The sequence below is a fragment of the Pipra filicauda genome, unplaced genomic scaffold (assembly GCF_003945595.2).
Source record: "Pipra filicauda isolate LSUMZ 115617 unplaced genomic scaffold, ASM394559v2 scaffold81_size6448238_pilon, whole genome shotgun sequence".
NCBI lineage: Eukaryota > Metazoa > Chordata > Aves > Passeriformes > Pipridae > Pipra > Pipra filicauda.
The window spans coordinates 2,132,352-2,148,525 of NW_024104998.1; the positions used below are offsets into that span (position 1 = coordinate 2,132,352).

At 42.2% G+C, this 16,174-nt stretch overlaps 1 protein-coding gene across 4 annotated transcripts in view; it reads right to left on the reverse strand.

Moving 5' to 3' along the window:
- The window catches only part of CLVS1 (clavesin 1), a 100,057-nt gene that overhangs the window by 18,502 nt on the left and 65,381 nt on the right, over positions 1-16,174 (reverse strand). For all 4 annotated transcript variants that reach the window (XM_027741686.2, XM_027741684.2, XM_027741685.2 and 1 more), the window contains one exon: positions 318-428. In XM_027741686.2, the coding sequence (XP_027597487.1) occupies positions 318-428 (111 nt within the window). The remainder of the gene's footprint in view (positions 1-317; positions 429-16,174) is intronic.

Below are 16,174 nucleotides of genomic sequence, written 5' to 3' on the forward strand. Positions count from 1 at the left end.
AACAAAAAGAGTTGAGCTGAAGTTTCCTTCAATTGCAAGCAACTTCAGCCAGGCTCCACACTGATGATTCTCTTCTATCCTGGGCATGTCCCAGTAAAATGTATCCACACTTTGTTAGTGAAAACGGGTTTCTGGTCCCTAGCAGAGTTATTGATTTATTCCAGACCATTGAAAACCCTAAGGTTTAAAAACAGCAGCAATTCTCTGAGGCCATATGCAAAATGCAGAGAGAAAAAGAAGAGAGCAGGCAGCTATTTGGTTACTCCAGGTCTGCAGCTTCCTATCCACCCTCCATCACCCGATCCCCATCTAATTACCCTTTTCCTTGTCTTGTCTTTGAGAAACGGTTTGATTAGCGTGTACAGGGCATGGATGTACCAGGGCTGATTGACAAAATGGACTCCTCCAAAACGTGCAGGAAAGCTGTCCTATAGAAAGAAAGAAAGGCAGTTAAGAGTAGCAGTGCTTTACTCCGGCAGTCAGTAGGATGAAAGTCAGAGGAAGAATCTGCCTCTTTCCATCTGCAAACGAGCACTGGGCTTGCTGGGAGGGGGCAGAAGAAAAATAGAAAGAAAAAAACCCAACAAACCCAGAAACAGACGCCTGGAAACGTTTGTATCAGTTTCCTCTGTTGGCAGAGGCAGTCCCTTCGCCCCTCCACACGCTGATGCATCAGTTGCCGATGAGATGCCTATGATTTAGAGTCGAGTCTCCAGCCACTTAGCAAGAACATTTTTTAACTCCATCAGGGCATCTGACTGGGCTGGCCTGGGAAGTGAGAGGGGGTTGATAAGCACCGCTCCCTCGAGGGGAAGCTTTCTAATTTCTCATTGTGCAGCGCAAGGCAAGCCCCCAGTTCCCACGCACATCGCTGCTCAGCACTCACCTTTTCACCCTTCGGCCTCCCTGCCTCCCCCTGCTAAAATCATCATTACAATGGCTGACCTTTCGGGGTGAGCAAGCAGCTTATTACAGGGAGGAGGATGGGTGGGAAATGCTGATGAGTGAAGGTGTAGGGAGAGCGCACCATGACAGCACCATGGAAACTGCTGGAGCCGCGCTCGCTCTCGCTGCCAGGCTGAGCTCAAACACCCTCGGCATTAGTATGCAGGTAACGTCCTGCTGGCGAGGTGTTCGCTATAGCATCCTACCCCCGCTCCGCCAGCCTGGCACGCTTCATAGGAGGTTGCTGGCGTGTCTTTAAAGGTTATTGTATATTGTGAAGGGTATTTTGTACCTACGATCTTATCTAACAAATGTCAGTCAGGGAAGAACCTAGAATTTTTTTGCATTCCATAAATAATGGGACAACTGCTACTCCTGTGTGCAAATACGTTTCCAGGGAGAGGAGAGAGGCCCGTCTCTCCACTGTGAAAGGAGATTCTGATGAAGCCGTCCTCATCCTGTGTGTGCTCCTAACCCATACAGCTCAGCATGTAAAGCAGAGCATAATCAGGTCTCTTCCTTCAGGGCTTTGGCTCTGGGATGCAGGTAGGTTCCTTCCCCCCACAATTAGCACAGGGTGTCCTGGGGTTTTCTCTCGCTTTCCTCTGGAGCATCAGAGATTGAGCACAGCTGGTGAGAATACAGGGTGGATTTGTGAGATGATATGAAAAATCCTCTTATACACCTGCTTGGTAGAGCTTCTGCGCTGCTTCAAGGTCAGTTTTTTCCCCAGGTTAGCATTATGTATGTGTCCACCACCTCCTGTCATGCAGTGCAAATCAGCAGGACTCTCCATGCTTTTTAGCACTGGCCATGGATTGCCTTGGCAGTCATCCTAAACGATACTCAGGTAATGTTTGTGAGCAACCACAGGCACTAAGTGATACCTTTTTCTTTTACTGTACAGTATTTTGCTATACAGCTGCTTCCAACTCAGGTCAGTTGACCTGAAATCATTACAAGTCTCAATATTAGATGCTCTGTGAAAGACTGTTGGGTAATCAGGCCATCCTGAAGGAGGACAAGCAGTGCAACATCACAAGTGATACCATTTTAAATTCTAGTAAACTATGAATTGAGCTTTTAAGACCCCACCTTGTCTGGGGTCCTCACATAAGAATGGTGTGAACCTGTTAGAGCGAGTCCAGAAAAGAACCACAAAGATGATCAGAGGATCAGAGCACCTCTCCTACAAAGACAGGCTGAGAGAGCTGGGTAAAGAGGGGTTGAGATGACAGGTTTAGAGTAGACGCTGGGAAGAAATTCCTTCCTCAGAGGGTAGTGAAGCACTGGAACAGGTTGCTCAGAGAAATTGTGGATGCCCCATCCCTGAAAGTGTTCAAGGTCAGGTTTGATAGGGTCCTGAGCAACCTGATCCAGTGAATGGCATCCCTACCCATGACCAGGAGGATTGGAAGTAGATGACCTTTAAGGTTGTTTCCAACCCAAGCCTTTCTATAATTCTATTTTATGATTCTATGATTCTTTTTAAGGATGTTCTGTTGAGGTGTTCATTTGTAATAAAGATGACTGCATTTCCACTGCTGTTGGAATATTCATTAGAATTTAGGAGTGCATCTCTGACTGAGATAAATTACTGCAGTGCTGCAAGTTGTAGTGACTTCAACTGGGCTGAGCCAAGAAACAGCTGCAGAGAGTCCGAGCCCAGCTAGAAAAAACATGGCCTGACAGAAGTATGAAGTGAAGTCCAAAGTGATTTTCTACCGTGTGATAACCTAAAATTGTGTTTTAGAGCAGACCAGAGCCATAAAATGGCCATCTCATGTAAAATTCACATATTCGGGTGCCTTTCTCGCACATGGGAATGAAAATTTTAAGATTTGAAACTTTTCACAGATTATTCTAAGAAAATCTTGAGACAAACTGGAATGTTCCCTGTTTACCTTTGTTTATTTATTTATTTATTTCACAGAATCACATAATCACAGAATATGTTGACTTGGAAGGGACCCACAAAGATTATTGAGTCCAACTGGATCCCTACAAATCTATAGGGCCTGATAGGATTCATCCCAGAATCCTCTGAGAGCTGGCTGATGTCATTGCAAACCTCTCTCAATGGTTTTTGAGCAGTCTTGGGAATCCAGAAAGGTCCCAGTTGACTGGAAGCTGGTGAACGTTGTCCTACTTTTCAAAAAGGGCAAGAGGGAGGACCCCAGAAACTACAGGCCTGTCAGTCTCACTTCAATGCCTGGGAAAGTTATGAAGAAGGTTATTCTGGGAAGTACTGAAAAACATCTGAAAAGACAATGCAGTAATTGGTCAGCATGATTTCATGAGAGGAAAGTCCTGCTTATCAAACCTGATTTCCTTTTATGAAAAGGTAACCCACCTAGTTGATCAAGGGAAGCCAGCTGATGTAATATTTTTGTCCTGCTCTGCTCTGCTCTGCACGGGTGCGGCCTCACCCTGGATATTGTGTGCAGTTTTGAGTGGCATCATATAAAAAAGACAATAAGCTATTAGAGAGTGTCCAAAGGAGGGCAACAAAGATGGTGAAGGGCCTTGGGTGGAATCCATATGAGGAGTGGCTGAGGTGACTTGGTTTGTTCAGCGTGGAGGAGACTGAGGGGAGACCTCATTGCAGTCTACAACTTCCTCATGAGGGGAAAAAGAGGCACAGACACCAATCTCTTCTATTTATTTATCTATTTATTTATTTGTTTCTTATTAATTCTGTGTCTGTCAAGCTGGCTGCCATCTCACAATTTGTATCTCTAAGGAAGAAGTTCTGCACACCTTTGCTCTTTGAGAGTAAATTGCCATAGCTGTTCCCAGGCTGAACTGTAGCAGCACAGGTCAGTGTAGAAGACACAGTCTGAGTCTGAAGCACAAAACAGTAAATGAGAGATGGGAAGCAAGCGAATAACTTTAAGACACAGAAATTTATACGGACCCGAAAAAGAAAATTGTTTTGCCTTCTCACTGGAATGCACAAATTATATTAATCTCAACCTTCTGTGAGAAATGTCATTTGGACTTCATTTCCAAGGGAGAATGTGGGTTTTTTTGAACATGTTGACCAGCCTTAACAATACCATGTTACCCAGAAAGGTCTAAATACTGAGAACTACAGGAACCAGCCAGAGGTTTAAACTGGCAGCCTGCCTTTGGAAAAGGTTGACTATGGAGCAGGATGTACTTTCCTATATAGAAAATTAATTTTATGTCCACCCAATACAGATTGTTGAGTCTATAAACTAGATTCTGTCTGATACATTTGTAGATTAAGTATTACAGGAAAGCCCGTCATATAACAATTTTATTTAAAAGCAATTGCTTTCTTTTCATTCTGAAGGTACATCCAAAAATGCATGAAGACCCTTGAAAAGGAAACATGATGGTCAGGAAAAACAACAAACATCAAGGAACATTTCTTTCTCTGTGTAAATTTCTGCTAAATTTTTTTCCTCACCCTATTAAGCACAATAAGCTCAATTTGACCTTCATCCCTCAGTCCACCTGCATTTGTAAGGCTGTCAATTAGAGCAAGGACAAAGACAATTTTTTTTTTTAAACAAAGAAATTTGATGTGGGAATCATCCAGACACTATCTGGAACTGCAACATACTAATTTTACACGAATCCCTAATTAGAGCAGAGCTGTCTTGGAAAGAAAAGCTCCTGTCTGGAGGTCTGCCTTGTGCAGCTCCAGGAAGATGTATGAGACATTTCCCACACCCCACTCAGTGTCTCTGATGCTTTCCCTGGGGCAAGGTGAAAGCAGCTGAAATTGATTTTCTGCTGGAGAGCTTTTGCTTTTAGGAATTCTCTTTTGATTTCTCATGACTTGTGATTCCTTGGGAAGGTGTATTTTATAATGAGGTACATTTTTTGGAGTCAGCTGTGAAATGGACCATGGGATCATGGAACCTTTTCTTGACCTGATTCCTTGACAAAAATACCCAGTTCTGAGGATATATTAACATTTTATTTCAATGGTGTAAATGAAATATAGCACATATGAATTGGTCTAATTACTTTTGGGCACTTCTTATCTGAAAACCAGGCTGGACATATTAGCATGTTGCTCAGTGGTGAAATTGCAGTGTGAATAAACACATCCAACCCAGTACTAATCTAGCTAACTTGCTTTTCAGCAATAGCAGGGAATCATGGAATGGGTCAGGTTGGAAGGGACCACAGTGGGTCATCAGGTCCAAACTCCCTGCTCAAGCAGGGTCATCCCAGAGCACATGGCATGGAATTGCATCTGAACCGTTCTTGAACGTCTCCAGTGAGGGAGACTCCACAACCTCTCTGGGCAGTCTGTTCCAGTGTGCGGTCACTTGAACAGTGAAGAAGTTCTTCCTCATATTCAGGTGGAACTTGCTGTACATCAGTTTCTACCCATTGCCTCTTGTTTGGAGAACCTGACTCCATCCTCTTGACACCTTCCCTTCAGATACTTACATACACTGATGAGGTCATCTCTTCTTGAGGCTAAACAGGCACAGCTCCCTCAGCCTTTCCTCATAAGAGAGATGCTCCAGTCCCTTAATCATATTTGTAGCTCTCCACTGGACCCACTCCAGGAGCTCTGCGTTTCTCTTACACTGATGACCCCAGAACTGGACACAGTGCTCCATATGCAGCCTCACCACAGCTGAGAAGGGTAGGACCACCTCCCTCGACCTGCTGGCAATGGTCTTCCTAATGCAACCCCGGATACCTTTGGCCTTCTTGACCACGAGGGCACACTGCTCGCTCATGGACAGCTTGTTGTCCACTAGGACCTCGAGGTTCTTCTCTACAGAGCTGCTTTCCAGCAGGTCATCCCCCAGTCACTATTGGTGCCTGGGGTTACCCTTCCTTAGATGCAGGACCCTGCAGTTGCCTTTGTCGAATTTCAGACTGTTCCTCTCTGCCCGTCATTCCAACCTGTTGAGATCCTTCTGAAGGGCTGCACAGCACTCTGGGGTATCAGCCACTCCTCCCAGCTTTGTGTCATCAGCAAATTTGCTGGGGAGGCATCCGCTGCTTCATCCGGCTCATTGATGAATAAGTTAAATTGAACCTTGGAGGACACTACTAGGGACAGACTTCCAACTCGACCCTCTGCCACTGATTATGACCCTCTGGGATCTGCTGTTCAGCCAGTTCTCAACCCAATTCACTGTCTGCTCATTCACCTCACACTTCAGTGAAAGGGCTCCAGATATTTTCTTGGGCAGGTGGCTCACTCCAGAGTCAGACCAGGCCTTTTTAATTGGGACCTGAAGTGAGCTAAAACAAGGAATATATCTAACCATGCTGCAGTGGCACCTTCCTGGAGCAGTGTAGGCAAGTCGAGAGAGAGAAAATTGTCCAAACACAGGGTTTGAGTTGATTGATTGAAACCAGTGTCACTGTTGGGACTTTTGTCTAATTTGTCTTTGTTTTATTTTGTATATTTGTTTCTTTACTGTTTTCAGTTATTCTCCCCCTTATCATCCCCAAAGAAGAGAAAGAAATGAACACTTGAGTGCCACAGTGGAGCTGCCAGAGGCACTCCAAATCCATACAGGTCTTAATATATCTTTTGTTTCAGATTGGAGAAGTGTCTCCAACCTTGCAGGATAGAGCAAAATGTTACAGAGATCAGTGTTTCCCTTCTCTGCTCAGACCTCCTGTGCAGGAAAATTTCATTTTACTATGGTGTTCTGGACTGCCTGAAAGCTAAAAATCAACATTATCTTCAATCATCTTCTCACACCAAAGTGTGTCAGGAAAGTAAAACAATGTTTGGAATACAAAAACTAATGAATCCAACCTCATGCTCAAGGTCATTGCTTTCAAACTACATGAAGTGGCATCATAGACCAAAGACCTGAGCTCAATATCCATATTATAGTATATTTCTAGGTTATAGAACACCTGAATTTTGAGAAATAAGCGTTTTTAAAATGTTTTCATAACCTTTGCCCTTTGCAAATAGAAAAGAAAACATACCTTGCCATCCTATTGAACTGCAATCTCAACTACGCTTGTAAGTTTATTGCAAATCCAAATATAATCCCCCTTGAAAGAAAATAATTTCCCTCAGATTTAGGAAGATATCAGTCATAAACAAAACTGTTTAAAGCAAAATGTCATGTAAACTGAGGATAAAAACAGCATCTTCATGCCTGTGCACTTACATAATCAGTCTCCATAGTGGATTAAAGCTCCCACAGACCGTATTAATAGTTCAGGAAGATTTTATTAATAGTTCAGTCATAGTTTTTCCATGGAGAATATCCTTGAGTGTGTGATTTTAATGGATTGGTGCAATAAGAGAAGGAGGCTTTCCTTTCTCCACCTCTGCATCCAAATTCAGCCTCTGAAAGAGTGACAGTGGTTGAAAGTTGTTGTTCCCTGATTTTATGACTTTGTCAGATATTGGGTAGGTTGTTTCTATCAAAAACCTGTTCCTGAGCATGTTTAACTGAATTCCATGTAACACCCTAGGTATGGACAGAGAGGGCTGTCAAATAGTCCCTGCTAGGAGACAAGGTGAAGTGTCCCCCCATTACTACAGCTTCAGTTTCTAATTTTAATGCAGCTCCTACTAGCTGGATGTTTAGTTTGGCAGGAGGCGGTGGGAGGCAGAGGCAGGACCAGGAGCCATGAGAACCCTGGGACTGGGCTGCTCCTGCACCTCTGCAAGTGTTCCCTGGGGCTGCAGGAGCCAGGGCTGCTCCCTCTCACCCTCTGCAGTGCCTGCTGTGATCCCAGGCACGTTTCCAATCTCCACCCTGACAAGTTGCTCATCGTTCTGTTATCTCTTTTTGCTCCCCTGTGTTTTTGAAGAGATGGGAATGCAAAATTAATGTTGCCGGTGGCAATGATTGCAAATCGTTTGCTTCTACCTTGGCATGCCCTCAGAGTACACAGGGCTTGGAAATAGCTGTAGAGTAGGGGAAAAGCATTAAAAAAAAAAGACATTAGTGCTAGCAGTGTAGCAGTCCTGACCTGCTTGAATATGATCGTAGAAAAAATTATTGCAATTGTGAGCAATTAATTGATTTTGGGTAAGTTGTGACTGTAACTGCTCACACCAAAATGCTCTTTTTTCTTTGAAGCACACAGTAGCAAAGGACTGGAGCAAAATCACAGGAAATCGTGAGTGCTTGGTTTATTTTTACATCGCATGCCCACATATGTAGATGAGGATGCTCTGAAGTATTTCTGCCAGAGAAGTAGAACTGAAAAATGAACATTGGGATGCATTCTCCTAAACATTTTCATTATGTTTGTTATCTCTTCTGCTACACTTGGTAACTCTTAAAATTCGGTCATTTGCAGTGGGTTTCTCCCAGTCATTATTACACACTATTGAGGTCCTACAGAGCATCTGTTCTTGGGTGTTGGCAGATGGCACCAATAAATCAGGTTATAGAACACAGATTTGCTCAGTAAACTTTGATTTGTCCTGATAGAATCATGCTGTCATGTCATCTGGTCTAACAAAATACTTGTAACCTTGGGGCAAAAAGGGGATTTCTTCAAAACCTTTTTACAAGAAACTCTTTACTGAATCCGCTCAGAATAATTTAGAAACAGAAAATTTCCCAGAAGCATTGACTCTGTTGGATTGACACCGTACCCTAGTGCTACTTTTTTACTTGGCATGTACCCCTGTTTCACACACTTAAGCTATAGACTAAGGCTCCCTCCACAAACAAACAAACAAAAAAATTATATTGACAGAGAAACAGCAGGTTAATTCGGGGGGCTGGTTGAGGAGGTACACAGAGAAGAGACAAATTCAAAATGTGATTAAAAAATAGTGCAACAAAAAGCAGTGACACACTAATTTGGAAGTAGCCTATCCATGTTTGTAACTGAGGTGCTGCAGTTTGCTCTAGATTAGGTCAGGTTAGGAAAGGCCAGATCAGGATGCTCCTGGTGGCGGAGGAAGAGTGACAGTCACTCACTAAGTTAAGGAGGGGTATCTTGGGTCACAGGCAGCATGGGAAGGGACATGAATTAGCTGGAGGCTGTTTTTCAGAGTTAGTTTAAGAACTTGCTATGATCTTTGCAGCCAGCTCCAGCAAACCAAGCTAAATTGTCTCCAGTGTCCTGATTTTTGGTGTAAACTGTAGCTCAGGAACATGCTTATATTCATCTTTCCTAAGTGAGGGTGACTGCAAGATGAGTCGCTTCTATTCCTGTATCTCACTGAATGTGAACGTCTGAAATTAATTGTGGGGGAAGGAAAAAGCAGCAGGAAGATCATCAAAGCTGAAAGTAGTTTTGGGCTTAATTAGAAATGGCAAAATGTGCTGAGTACAGAGCAAGCCTGGCCTGGAGTCTTACTGGATGAGCACAGATGGTGCTGGCTGAAGTGTGTGACCTCAGGTCAGCTGGGATGCTTCACACTCCCTGCAATGCCAAGCCCTTGCCTGACTGTGACCTACGAGCTTTGGTTGCTCACTCAAAGTTATCGTCACAAGAAAGTCCCTGTGCAAACATTAGGTTTCTGAGAGAAGTGACCTCCCTCCAGTCCTCTCCTTGACACCAGAAGATAAAGCAGCACTGTTTGCCTCCACTTGAGCTGTTGGTGGCTGTTTGTGGGTGTGAGTCAGTCTCAGTTTTGGGGATGTGATAAAGAAATAGGTTTTTTTGTAGCCAGTTTTAAATGCAGGGCCTTCTGAAGCAAAATGCCCACCAGCAGAATGAGCACCTCCACCAAAGAAAGTAATGGTCAGCATTAAGACAGCTTTAGTGAAGAAGCATCCTAATTCCCTTGCACCTGGAAAAGAATCCATCCAGGAGCGCTTTGTTTGGCATTGATAACTTGACCTAAAAAAAAAAAGTTCTATTTTTAATATACACTTTTTTAAAAATCATAACTTGGGGATTTTTTTTGAAAGTAATTTTTAAAAGCTGAGATTTAAACAAAATTAATTAGTGCTGTTAACCACTCTAACAAAAAACACTGCTGTTTTTCTTAGCTGACCTGATTTGAAACTCTCTCTCCTATTTACCTCCATAGTCAGGCCTTGCACCCATCTTGAAGTGCAGTAGATTTGTGGAACACTGTGGTTGAAAGCACAGGGAGCGAAGGAGTTAGGGCAGAGAACAAGATGACACTGAGGCAAATCCACTAGGATTTAAAAGGCTGTTGAAAGAAGAGAGCTGAGTGCATTCAAAAAGTCAGTCCTGAAAAGTATAATGTATAGCACTTTATTTCTTGTCCGGTACTGAGATTTTAAACAAAAAAGATATAAAAAGACTGCCTCTTTAGATTTGCATTGTTATGCTGAGAATGCTACATCGTGTACGTAAATCATTTATTCTGTATTTTCTTCACATTGCTACTTGCTATATACATGTATATACATGCTCTCTGCCAAAATAGCTTTCTGTCTGAGAGAAGAGCAATGAAGACCAAACTCCCATGGTGAGGACAAATGCCCACAGCATTAGTTAAAGCCAGCCAAAGAAAAGCAATTAGAAAGGTCTTGTGGCACTTGCATTTCTTCTCAGGAGACCTACTGACTTTGCAGAGAAGTTTCTCATCTCTGCTTATGGAAGTGCCGAGGTGTTAAACAGAATTCCTACAGTTGCATTACACTTGCATTGTGATTGAAAGCTGAAGAGGGAGAATAGGAGATTTTGTTATTTATAGTGCTAGGCAACCTATTTGGCGCTGAACAGAAGTTGGATCTAACCTGCCTTGAACAAAGCATGGAACCATCTTAAAGCTTCTGCTTTCACATTAGAGATACATGGAAAGGAGATTATAAACTATCATTGTGATGAGATTATAACCTAGTACGGTCAGAAGAAAATGATCAAGCTATTTTTTTTATTGGCATTTGTTGACTGACTAAAACAAAGTATTTGATAAAAATTATTCCTTTTCCAGTAAATTTCTTTGCATCTAGCAGAAAGTTAAGAAAATCCTTTGTGTTGACTCCTCTGTACAGCTCCTTAAAGACATCACAGGCTCCCAACACTCGTTTTCTCAGGGCTACCTGCTGAACAGAAGCTAGATTCTCATCTTATTTCACTAAGGATTTCAAATTTTACTCTAATTTGTTTGAGATTGAAACCTCATTTTAAAATGGAAGGTTTCCCTTCATCTGGCTCTTACAGAACCCCTTTTTAACACAATTTCTATAGTTCCTGTCATCTTTGACAAATTTACTTTGATAAATGTCAGATGGTGAAGATGTTTTTTCAAATCTTTATTCTCTTTCAACAGGAGTGTGTATGTGTGTCTGTGTGTGTGAGAAAACCCCATGACCTATCTTATTTTAAAGACAGTCAAAATGCTAAATGCCTGCTCAGTGCTGGAAACCCAGCAATACCAGGCAACTCATGCTGCATTAAACACCTGACAGTAGCAACACCTTTTCTTCATATACAACCCCTAATCCTTCAGACCAATAGAAGCCTGGGGAAAAAAATCCCACCTTATATTATTTGCTTGATTCACTCTCTGTTCTTGTTCCAGTCTCTTAGTGAGATTGCTTTGTTTTCTTATGCCTTCATGCTGAAGGGAAAACTGTTTTGTGTATTTGTGTTTCATAAAGTCCCATGTAGTCACAGGACTGATTTGACAGGACCAGACCAATATGTCAGTTATGCAATAAAATATAATCTCTTTGTGTCTGCCCTTCTGTGATCAATTTCTCTACATTTTTTTTTTTAATAACAGAGCAGTGCCTTGGTAATGAGAAACCTGAGCATAATTTAATGTCTTTGAAATAAGTTTTGAGAACAAAAAAATATGAGTAATACTAAAGATACATGTGCAAAGATTTAAAGATACATTGTGGAAAATATATTTTTAGGAAAGCTGTTTTTACAGTGAAAGATAGCATTTCAAGTTTCATGACATTTTCTACTACCTGCATTTAAGAAACAAGTTATGGAGACAATTTTGCAGGGAAGAGCCTTGTACTGTGCAGTACAGAGAACACACTGGTATTTTCCCCCCATGGTCATAAAAACAGGCATTGCTAATAGCACCACCAATAGCTAAGATTGTCTGATACTCCTTTTGCACTTTGTTAAAACTTTGTTGGAGTTACACATTTTGGGTCCAAAAATTTCAACAAGGAGCTAGACGTGCTTATATGGGAACAGTTTTGGAGGTTGGGGGTGAGGAATTGGTTTGAGAGTATCTCCATGGGCTTGGGGGGAAAGAATATTTTCTGCACTTCAAAATATTTTTGTGATTACTGGAGAGTGGAGATCTAAAGCTCAGAGCCTTTGGGGCATGAACCCAACCTTTCACATATGGTTTTCCTAGTGCACATAATTTTACTGACAGAGTGAGAATTTGAAGGTCTCTGTGTGCATATGCCCAAACTCGTTCAAGGAAGTTTGGAGGTTGAGATGTTTCATATGATGGACTAGTCATAGTGATACCCTCTTGCCTTAAAAGCTATGATGAGTCAAAATCCTTGGAGTTCATTAGCTGTGTTCTCCCAACAGAGAGGCTGCATTCCTGACCCACAGGTGGGAGACAGAACTCTCCCTGTAGTGGTTTCTCCTAGAGATGTCATAAACCACAGGCGGAGTCAGGGCCCCCTGAAGCTGTACTTTGATACTAGGATTTCTCCTTTTCTAGTGCATGACTTTGCCATTTTAATGTTCTTTTTGTGTCATGCTCACCACCTAAAGCAATGCTTGGCAACAGTCAGTGCTGCTCATCACATAATCACTCAGAATCAGGGCCTTTGTCAGTTTGGCAGCATTAAATGCCAGATAAACTCTGTACTTTTTGCTACACAAAATACATGCTTATAGTCTCTGCAACAGCTCTCTCATTTCTGTAATACAACTTCCCTTCAGTTCACACTTTTTACTCCTCACTACCTTGCTTCACTGCCACCTTAACTCTGACTTCAAAACAACTTTAAAAGATAGCAGTAGAAAAATTCTTTCTGCTGTTTGTGTAGGTGCAAGGAAAGCAAAGCACTAACGAGCTCAGCTTCCCAGTCTTTCCATCATCAGCAGCCAAGCATGGATATTAGACTGTGGACATAATACCAGGACACTGTTTCAGCCCTTTGACGTCCTGTATATTTGTCACCCGCTCCACCTACACACCCTGAACAAGAAGAATTCGAGAGTTACCAGTGACTACTACCTAAGTAGTGCTTGCACTGCCTATCCAAAAAGGTTATTCCCAATTGAGTTTTCAGGTGCTACAGCATCAGTTTGCAAGCTAATGATTCCTCTGTTCTCCAGCTCTACTCCTAAAAAATTGTTCTGATTATTTTCTCTAAGGCCAAGAGCATTAAAAAAACCCCGACTTCTCTGAATATGCTAAAACTACAGCTTACAGGAAGGTGTGACCCCATTTCTCAGCCACCTCAGAATAAAAAGCCATACAAATTTTCATCCTTCCCTTTCTTCTCATATTGGGTTAAAGTCGTGCATTAAGTAATGCTATATGAAGTCTTAAATGTATTAGGCTTTTTCCACCCAGAGGACTAGAGTATCTTCTGTCATATCTCTGGACATCATTAAATTTGCTAGGTAGATACAGGGCAGTCTGTACTTTCTCCTTTGAAGGATTCCTGTCGAGAACTCTTTCCACCTGATGGCAGGCAGCAGCACATTCTCCTTATTAAACTCCCAGCACTGAGTAACAAGGCATTTGCAAATCAGTGTCATTTACCTTGAGTTTAGCATGTTGGTCTCCAGCAAATTGAAGAGATTTTTTTTTTTTAGAGGTGGCATATAGTGTTGGTGAAAAATTGATGAGGTTGCTGGGATTCAAGTGTTGAGATCAGAGGTATAAAGTCTGCCTCATGGTCATTTACTAATGTTTTTTCCTCTGAGGTTGATCCTGGAGCCAATACAACTTAATGCATTTATAAATTATCTGAATTATGATCCGGCGCAACAAACCCTCAGAAGCTTTGCTCATGGTTCCAGTCTGTGGAGTAGAGCTGATAAACTGGAGGTTGAGTTTGGAGTCCCTATTCAGAGAGATCCAGACAGGATGGAGGGATGACTCCCTGGGAACCCCATAGACAAATGAAAAGTGTTTCATCTTCAGAAGATAAGGAAAAGTGGTGGACAAGAGAGGAAAAAACAGGAAGGTGGTGGAGTCACCATCCCTGGAGTTGTTAAAGAAATGACTGAACGTGACACTTAGTGCTGTGGTCTAGTTGACAAAGTGGTGATCTATCAAAGGTTGAACTCAATGGTCTTGGAGGTCTTTTCCAACCTACATGTTTATGTGATTCTGTGATGTTAGAATAATCTCATGCAGTAGGACAGAAGAAGACCTAGACATCCTGGTGGGCAAGTTGACTATGAGACAGCAGTGTATTCATATGGCAAGAGTGGCCAACTGTGTTATAGGCTGCACTAGCAAGGGCATAAGAAGTGGGTGAGGATCTCCTCAGCACCTGTGAGAGAACACATCTGCGGTGCTGTGTCCATTTCTGGGCTTCCTACTGCAGGAGAGGCTCACATACTAGAGTGAGTCTATCACAAACTGTCCAGATGGCCAGAGGCTGGAGAACATGACATATGAGAGGCTCATAGAACAGGGTCTGTTCAGCCACAGAAGAGGAGGTTAAGGATGAATCTCACCGCTTCCTCCAAATTATTAATGTGCACCTATGGAGACAACTGCCAGACTTTTCTCAGGGAGAAAAGATAAGGTGATCAACATGAGTTACAGTCGTGGCGGTGTGTTGATTTTGGCTGGAGTAGCATTAATTTTCTTCACAGTGGCTGGTATGGGGCTGTGTTTTACATTTGTGTTGAACACAGTGACGATAATATAGAGGTACTTTTGTTACTGCTGAGCAGTGCTTCCACAGAGCCAAGGCCTTTTTGCTTTTCATACTGCCACGCTGGTGAGGAGACTGGGAGTGCATGGGAAGTTGAGAGGAGAACCAGCTGGGACAGGTGACTCCAACTGACCAAAGGGACATTCCATCCCACATGGCAGGGAAGAAGAAGGAAGGGAGGGGGACATTTGGAATGATGGCATTTGTCTTCCCAAGTAACTATTAGGTATGATGGGACCCCGCTGTCTTGGAGATGGCTAAACACCTGCCTGACCATGGGAAGTAGTGAATTCAATGGTTTGCTTTGTTTGTGTATGCAACTTTTGCTTTCCTTATTAAACTGTCTTTATCTCAACCCACGAGTTTTCTAGCTTTTACCCTTTTGATTCTCTTCCCAGTGCTGGTGGGGGCGTGAGTGAGAGGCTGTGTGGTAATTGATTGATGGCTGGGGTTAAACCATGACAGGTGGAAAGCCAAACCACATATCAGCAGAGAGTTTCATGATGGGCAGTCAAACACTGAAGTGCATTTCCTCAAGAGGCTGTGGAAACCCCATCTCCAGAGATGCTCATTTTCCAGCCAGAAAGACCTGGAACAACCTGATCTAAACCCAAACTTGGTTCTAACCTCAAAGTTTGCTCTGCTTTAAGCTATGAATGGGATCTGATCCCTTCCAACCCTAATTATCTCACAATTATATGGTATTTTATATGTGCAGATATGTGTACATCTGAAGTTGCCAGACTGTTCCTGCCCTGTAATTTACTTAGTCATGTTCCATGCTTTATGTTGACTGATCACTGCTTATTCAGGGCTTCAGGTTACGGTTTCCATTTAAAGCCGAAGCTTTCATCATCTTGAAAATATGTCACAGATTTTATTATAGACAAATAGGCAGGAAGGTAAGGCTTATTTATGATATTCTTTGCTGCAAAATCTGTATTATGAGCATAAATGACAGCAATAAACAAAAGAAAATAATCTGTCCAGATCAGAGGAAAATCTATATCACTAACTCCCTGCATTGAACTGTTGTTCCAAGAATGAATGATTTCCTTGTTATCAGAAATGTGCCAATTGAATAGAAGTAATCAGAAAAGCTGCATTCCCTATTAACTGTTACAGAATTTCACACATGCCCCAATACATATTAATCCCACTTATGTCCATCAACTTAATTAAAACCTCTCCATTATTGAAATCTATAACTGGCACAGAAAGGTATCAGATCTTAGGAAAGAGTGTTCATTTATGCAGTTCACTGGACAGCTTTCCAGTAGTGCTAGGTTATTTCTAGTAGGAAGTAACAATTTCTGTTGGATATCCACCAATTTGAAAAACATTTGGAGATTGCAACCAAGGCCAATGTTTATCTGCAAGCATTAGTGAGAAGTTAATTGCCATGCTGGATGCTTTGCAGATGTTTCATCTGTTGTTTTTTTTTTCTTTTGGCAATGACACAGTTTTATCATATA